This window comes from Montipora foliosa, chromosome 10 (assembly GCF_036669935.1).
Source record: "Montipora foliosa isolate CH-2021 chromosome 10, ASM3666993v2, whole genome shotgun sequence".
Taxonomy (NCBI): Eukaryota; Metazoa; Cnidaria; class Anthozoa; order Scleractinia; family Acroporidae; genus Montipora; species Montipora foliosa.
The window spans coordinates 34480088-34487587 of NC_090878.1; the positions used below are offsets into that span (position 1 = coordinate 34480088).

The following is a 7500-nucleotide window of genomic DNA, read 5'->3' on the forward strand; positions in this document are numbered from 1 at the left end:
CTTTTTACTTACTTTTAAATGGAATTTGAGTTAACTCCAGGCTTGCCTGGGAAACTGATTCTTGGGTTCCAGAAACAATGGAAACAGCGTTTCTGAGTGTTCTATTTTGCAAAATTCCCTGGCGGGGGGAGGGGGGGGGGGGGAGATACCCCCAGTTCCTCCCTTCGGCGCTTGCAAGGCTCCTTGCGGTGTCAAAACATGTCACGTGCAGTGCTTTCTGAAATATGTCTGCTACTTTACAAGACTGTCGAAAACCTGGCTGCATGATTTTCGGCGCGTTCTTGCAGCAAGATTTCTACCTGCAAGACTTCCCGCGCTCAACCGCGAGTGTATAATTCTCGCGAAAGGAAGCAGTGCGTGTATATTGCCCCGCGCAAAACAGCGGGTGAATGATTTCCGATTTTGCATAAACCATTGTTTTCAAATGCCCTTGGGACACAAGAGCATTTGAAAACAATGGTTTTATGCAAATCGGGAATGTGAAAATAGCGAATGTACGTTTTTCCTACATTGAAGTAAACTGGGGTTGTCCCAGGTATTCTGGTTTTATCCTTCGAGTCCATCTCAGCAGTTACAGCTTACAGCTTAACCCATTCACCCCTTAACTGGCCTAAGCCGGCCATACTTAGTATTTTACTCTGACGCCAGACGATTCTACTCGTCAATAGGGAACCCCTGGGAGTCAATGGGTTAAGCCTCACACTTAATGATCTTACGCCACCCAGTTTTTCGCACTCACCTATACGCGAATCAATGAACGAATAACTTTTGCTTTTCCTGTACGCTTCAAATGGATCGTTCATATCAACTCCTACTCCCTATGGAGAATCAATCAAGCGTTTTAAATTAGCAAACAACTGCATTACCATTGTTGGAAGAAAGATCGCAAGAATTCTATATTTTCAATTCTTCGTTTCTTATTGTTCTCTTCTAATTGTTCTTCGTTGTAGTTGCATCATAGGGTCGTATATGCAGTGAATTAGTGTTGACAGTTGTATCTATGAATCTGTAAACCTATAGAAACATCAAATCAAGTGGTTTTCAATTGAGTGTCGAAATTATAATTAGTGAATTACTTTGGTTTTGCATTATCTTACTCAGTGATTGGTTCAAAGTTCTCGCACCAATTTTTCAACCAATCAGAAGTGAAACGAAAACCAATCGTGGCTCGCGCGTGCAGATTTTCCCGCGCTTTGTGTCGGCTACGTGTAATTACGTCGAATTTTGATTGGTTAACTGGATTGTCACCGTCCTTTTTGATTGGCCAAAGTAATTACTATGGTTTTGGTTTAACGAGACTCATTTGAAAACCGCTCTATGCAATAACAAAAAAACAAAACAAAAAATTCAGAGCCTCAGTCTAAACGGAACGCAAGTAAAATAGATAGACCTATTCAACAAGAGCTTTGACTTGTCAAAGAAAAAACTCTAAAAATTCTTTTGTCCTTGCGGAGACAGCGGACCTCCTGACAAAACCACATATGAAAACAAGAGAGATTCTAACCACATTTCAGCTGCTTGTCTCACAACGCAGTGACACTTAAGTTTGGACAAAAAAACCGGAACAAGTTATCTGCGAGCATAAGTCCATACCTTGAACTTGTCAAACTTATCCCGAACCTCTCCTCCTGATATGGGATTATGGATTCCCTGCTGACTTTTGCCCAGGCCTGCTCCACCCCAGCCTAACGAAGAAAAGCACAGCATCTCATTGGGCATCCACCTCAACCGAACCATCCATGTTAAATACGGCGAAATAACGAGATTCCTCGTATCTCATGTAACGCATCGGTTTAAGGTTACATACAATTTTAGAGAGAATACTTTCAGTGTTTACTAGCTTCCGTAGCTGGCGGGATGTTTTCCCGGGGAGGAGGGGGGGGGGGGGGGACTTTAGGAATTTCTGGGTGGGGACGTGCCGCTGGGACCCTGGAACCCTAGCCTATACCAGAACTAGTTCAGCTGAATTTTGCTACCCCATACTAGAGTAAACTCCCACCGATTTCCGTCTAAATACCGATACTTGACAGTTAATAATATCCAGAAGACTTTCATGATAGCCATTTATCGACACTGTTGAGGCTGAGTTGCGTAAACTTAAACTTTGCCGACTCGATGTTTTTATATTTTTGAGCGGGAATTTCTGGTTTCCTTAGTCTTGATAAAATCTTCAAGCGACTGGTCAGTTTCGTGAAAAATGATACCCTATTCTAGACCCAAACGCTCTGATTTATATACCCTATGCTAGAGTAAACTGCTTGAAAACCATACCCTTCACAGCGGCACATCCCTATATAGTCCATATATAGCAGTACCCCCCCCCCCCCCCACCCCTTCGGGATGTTTTATCGCGAGATTATTTAAACACGCACGAGAGCGACTGCCTTCGAGATATTTTATCGCAGAAATATTTAAACACTCGCGAATATCGAGCGAGTACGATGGTTGCTTCGTTTCTTTTGGCCGCGAGTGGCATGGAGACAAGTAGTGGGATTTTCACGCAGGCAGTCGCTCTTGTGCGTGTTTAAATAATCCCGTGTTTACGGAATTTTACTAGAAAGACAGGGTGAACCATGCAACTTGATATCCATTTCGCTAACTCGCTATAGAAGCACTCAGTACCAACTATTGGCAGTCCCAAATATGGGCGTTATCTGCAATATAAATTTGTTTAAAAAAAAAACACACACACCCATTTTCTTCAGCATTTGGTGACCGACATTGCTTTCATCAATTCTCTCTTCAATTGTCTTGGATACGTACGATGGACTGCAAGAAAGAGATAAAGAATTAACTCCTTACATCGCAACTTCAGTTGTAAAAAAAATTGATAACTTACTGAAAACTTGGCGGAGTTGGGCTTCTGTCAGGGCTTCTATTGGATTTGAAGATTGGTGAGAGTGAGCGTGACCGTGACCTTGAGCGTGACCTTGAACGCGAGCGTGACCTTGAGCGAGACCGAGATCTTGAACGAGAGCGTGACCTAAAAGAAAAACATACAAAGGTGCGAATGCCAGACTGAATTGGGTTTAGTCTTCAGGAAGGAAAACGGTTTTGGCCCTGAATAGTTGATAACAGATCACTTCACTACCTCCTTCTTCTTGGCGAAACGGAGCGACTGCGAGAACGAGAATAGTGTCGCTTCTTGGGAGATCTGGAACGAGACCGCGACTTCCGCTGGCGGGGCGACAGCGAACGAGATCTAGAACGGCGAGGAGATCTGGATCGAGACCTTGATCTGAAAAAAACAAAAAGTTAACGTTGGTGAGGCATTTGAAGCAATTTGGAAAAAATGATATTGAACGAATCGACAATAAACAGGAACTGGGCAAAGAGATAACTAAGTGATTTGTATAGATTTTAAACCACACACAGACGAAACCCTCGGCGTAACCGCGCATGCGTCTCTTTGCTAACAGAAAATTACAATAGATGCCGCAAAGTGGAAAAGTCCTCGGGAGCACAATTTGACAATGGCCGGAACAGGATGGAGGTTGGTGATTTCTATGCCTGTTTCCAGGAGTGGAAACGTTGAAAAAGAGAAACCATTTCTTTTGAGGCACACGTTTTTAAATAGGATTTTCCCTGATGTAATTATTCCAAAACAATACTTAGTAGCTTTGCAGAATGAGCACTTGGGTCATCACTTCTTTCCATCCCTCAAACTGACTTTTCCCTTTTTATTCAACTTAACGTAAAGGCTACTTTAAGACTTCAAATCAAAGATTTTAAACAAGCTGAGAAGATTCACAATAGGCGAGGCAAGGAGTTGAACCCGGATCGATGGCTTCACCTTGCAGTTTCCGATATCCACTAGACTAACGAGACAACCTTCCGGAAAATCAAATTTTTTAGAGTATTGAAATAGTAGTACCCCGCAAAACAATTGAAAGGTAACCGTCTTCAACGGGATTTTTAGACCTAAATACTGTAGATCAGCGCGGCATAGCTTAGAAACGCTATTTCTTGTTAGAGCGGTAAGCTTGTCAATATTAACATGGGATATTGCGTCGTGTAATTGTTACGAAATGTCCAATGTTACGAAATGTCCAATGTCACAACTCAACGCTATAAAACAAATTAGGAGATAATGGTGCCTTTGAAATGAAATTTGCAAATGGTTAGAATTTCTAATCTCTTCTTTGAAGAACGACAAACCGCTGGATCCCACGATAATAATCAGAATCTGTTAATGCTAAAGAAGTGCTTGCATGTGGTGGGCCTGGCTTCTGAACAAATAAAATCTCATAATCGCGAACAGCCACAAGCTATTAGCCAAGTACCGAAGACCCAAGTAAGACAATAGAGCAAGACATTGCTTGTGTATCAAAGCTTGAACACAGTTTCTTTCTCAAAGACGCACAGGAACCAGAAGTGAGGAATGATACTTCATTTGTATTGCTAACCGTTTCTACTCTTGTAGGAACGCTTAGCTGGCCAATTTGGGGCAAACCACTGTCCAAGAGCTTGAAAGTCCAGTTCTGGTTGTCATGTGTCTTTGCTCAAGTTGATGGCGAAATGTAAGCTTTTTAGTTTTTCTTAGTGGTGGGCAATGGGCCATTTCAGAGTTGCTGTTTGTCTCGGTTTCGAAGTGAGTCTTGGTGCTCAACTATTGTAAGGGAAATGAGTTTGATTTGCATAAGAATACGCAACTCATTTCCATTTGAATGGTTGTGCATCAGGACTCGCTTTGAAACTAAGGCATGCGACAACTCGGAAATGGGCTATTTAGCGTACCAACCGCCTGCAGGCTGCTATCAAAATTTGCTGTTGTGTTGTTTCACTTCTACACACCTTGACCTGCTTTGTTGGACTTCCTGCACTTTGTGTTTCTCGGCCTCTTCACGATCCTTGATATACTTTAACTTTGCTTTGTAAAACTCAAACAGACCACTTTGCTCCCAGCCTTCGCTACAATATAACAATCAATCCAAAATAGTGTGTGTTTAAGTGTCTATCGTCCTCGCCGAAGTATAACGAATTTCGGTAGCTTGATATGTACCAAAGATGGCTTATAAGGTTGTAGATGGGGCGAACTGATAGGCGAAAATTAGTCAAATTTACTTTCTTGCATAGGCAAGAAAAAAAAAAGCCATCTCGAATTCAAACGGCTTCCATCTGGCCTCGTGGCTCAGTCGGTAGAGCAATGGTAATCTAACCTGGAGGCCGTGGGTTCTTTCCCACTCTGGTCTGTTCTCTGTCGTTGAGTGGACCTATTACCGAGGCTAAAGGCGCTTTCCTTAAAGAATGATCAATTACTTGCATGATATTCCCTCGCATATTCTTCTGGCGGAGTATAGACCCTATGCAAAAATGGCTGCCTTTAAATTATTCTTTTGTTCATATTCAAAATAGCCCAACTAACCTCGTCTTTAAGACAAAAATTCTAAAGAATTTGTTATCCCGAACGAGGTTAGTTGGGCTGTTTTGAATATGAACAAAAGAATAATTTAAAGGCAGCCATTTTTGCATAGGGTCTATATGATCCTTGAAGGGAGTTAATTTGAATGCGTTGTAGAGTCATTCCTTCCAAATGCCCGGCCTGGCCGGTCAGTTCTGTCAAATGGAAAGCGCCCCAAGGCTCCGATAGGAATAAAGGGTACATGGAATTAAAGATAGCCCTTAAAATCACGTTCTAATAGATATCTCTGTTGAGATAAAAGCGAAAGTCAAGCGTTTGAAAAGAAAGCCTCCTTAAGATTATCCAAAAATTTGGGAAAGTTCCCAACACACTAGCGCCAGTCCCCTTGGTGCACAAATTTGTCTTTCCCATTTAGAAATAACTGAAAAAAGGAAAAAAAGATGTTTTTCTGTTATGTTGCTTTCTTACCATGTGTACTTTTGATGGTAAAAGAAAATGAGGCAGCTAGCTAAGGGTCAACGCATCAAGTAGCTTAAGCGTTCGTTTCTAACTAACCTGTTCCTTGGTCTCTCGTGGCTCGGGGGACTGTAAAACGCTTCAACTGCAGCCAGGAGTCTTTCGCTTGGTGGTTGTGGTGCGGGAAGGCGAAGAGCAGCGGCATCAATTGGTTTGTAATCTACATCTGGCAACTAGATAAATGAATAAAACAGTATATTTAAGTTCTTTTATTATCCATCTGTGTTAGTTATTGTACAGAAAACGCACGAGACGCGTACAAATATTCCACGATATATTTGTACGGTTAGTTATTTCTATAGTAGAGAACCGGCTTGACTAGTACATACATACATACGTTTATTTGATATAGCAGGTTAAATTAAAGGAAGCGAGAGGCTAATGTGGACCTGCTGTCTAAGGTAAAATGGAAAGTTACATAACATCTTATATGAGAAAAAAGAAACACGGCTAAAACTATCTAGGTATACTATTATCAAATTGGATAAAAATTACTATGCTAAAAGTATTTAAAATCTTGATTGTTATGAGAGACCATACATGCTTCTTTCAGAAGCTAAGGTTATTAATAAAGTTCTTATGATGACGTTGTTTTAAAAGGTTCTTCGATTGAAGGTGCTCGGCATGGCACGTGTATATAATTACTTGTAATTGTTATGTAAACAGCCAGCCAGAATTCAAAATAAATATCATTTTCAAGGTGTGAATTAGCAACTTGACACGTTAGCTCAGTGGTAAAGAACAGGGACAAGTAATCCAGAGGTTTACCGTGGGTCGGAGTTCAAGCTGCGAGTGACTTATGATTGTAACACCAGAAAAAGCCGAGCGGGAGCTGAAAAAAAGGACAGGACGAAAGGATAGAAAGAGGAAAGCCGGGACAAAAAGGAGCAACGGTGTGGGCAAAGAAGAGAGAGAGGAGGGAGAGAAAACGCATCCATTTTTATTCATCCTGTAAGTACAAATTAACCATGTATATATTCGATTCCCTTAGGTGTTCCTATTGTTCTACAAAACAATACAAGTAGGGACCTGAACGGAAATCATTCCGCTTCTTTTTTCGTCCACCAGAAGTCCTACATTTGTCTGTTGTTATTGGTGTCTCCAGAGGTTGGTTGAAAACGTCCCTACTCAACTCCCGGGGTTAAGATTTTTTGTGTATTGTATTTGCATTATAATGTAGCATTCACATTTAAATGATATGGAAATACCTGGAAGAAAACGTTTTATTCCTAAAGGGTTTGAATTAGGTACAACATTGAATTAGCCATCCAGACCAGTTTTAACTCCACAGCAGCAGAAAAACTATCAAACTATCAAAGGGTGATTCATATCGGTACAGATCTCAGTAAATCCATCCGAACGTTAACACTATAGTCATGCAAATAAGCCAACACAAGAAGAAAAGACAAAAATCTCTGAAAAGAATATTGAGTCCTCACAATCTGTTAGTGTAACCGTTTGTAATTTTATAATTAATGTCTTGGATTCATCGTTTGCTTCTTCTGTAGCGATATATCGATAAATATGTGCATGGATCAATGCTAAATAAACGTCGTATTACCCTACCTGCGGTGTACTGTCCTTCTTTCCCCTCAGAATTGGTATTTCGAGCGATTTTGAAG

The 7500-nt window shown here is 41.1% G+C and overlaps 1 protein-coding gene across 2 annotated transcripts in view; it reads right to left on the bottom strand.

The window, feature by feature from the left end:
* The window catches only part of LOC137973150 (calcium homeostasis endoplasmic reticulum protein-like), a 58350-nt gene that overhangs the window by 2284 nt on the left and 48566 nt on the right, over positions 1-7500 (bottom strand). For both annotated transcript variants that reach the window (XM_068819905.1, XM_068819904.1), the window contains exons 11-17: positions 5918-6051; positions 4795-4911; positions 3092-3238; positions 2840-2983; positions 2693-2769; positions 1594-1685; positions 740-818 (exon numbers count right to left, since the gene is read on the bottom strand). In XM_068819905.1, coding sequence (XP_068676006.1) covers positions 740-818; positions 1594-1685; positions 2693-2769; positions 2840-2983; positions 3092-3238; positions 4795-4911; positions 5918-6051 — 790 coding nt within the window. The remainder of the gene's footprint in view (positions 1-739; positions 819-1593; positions 1686-2692; positions 2770-2839; positions 2984-3091; positions 3239-4794; positions 4912-5917; positions 6052-7500) is intronic.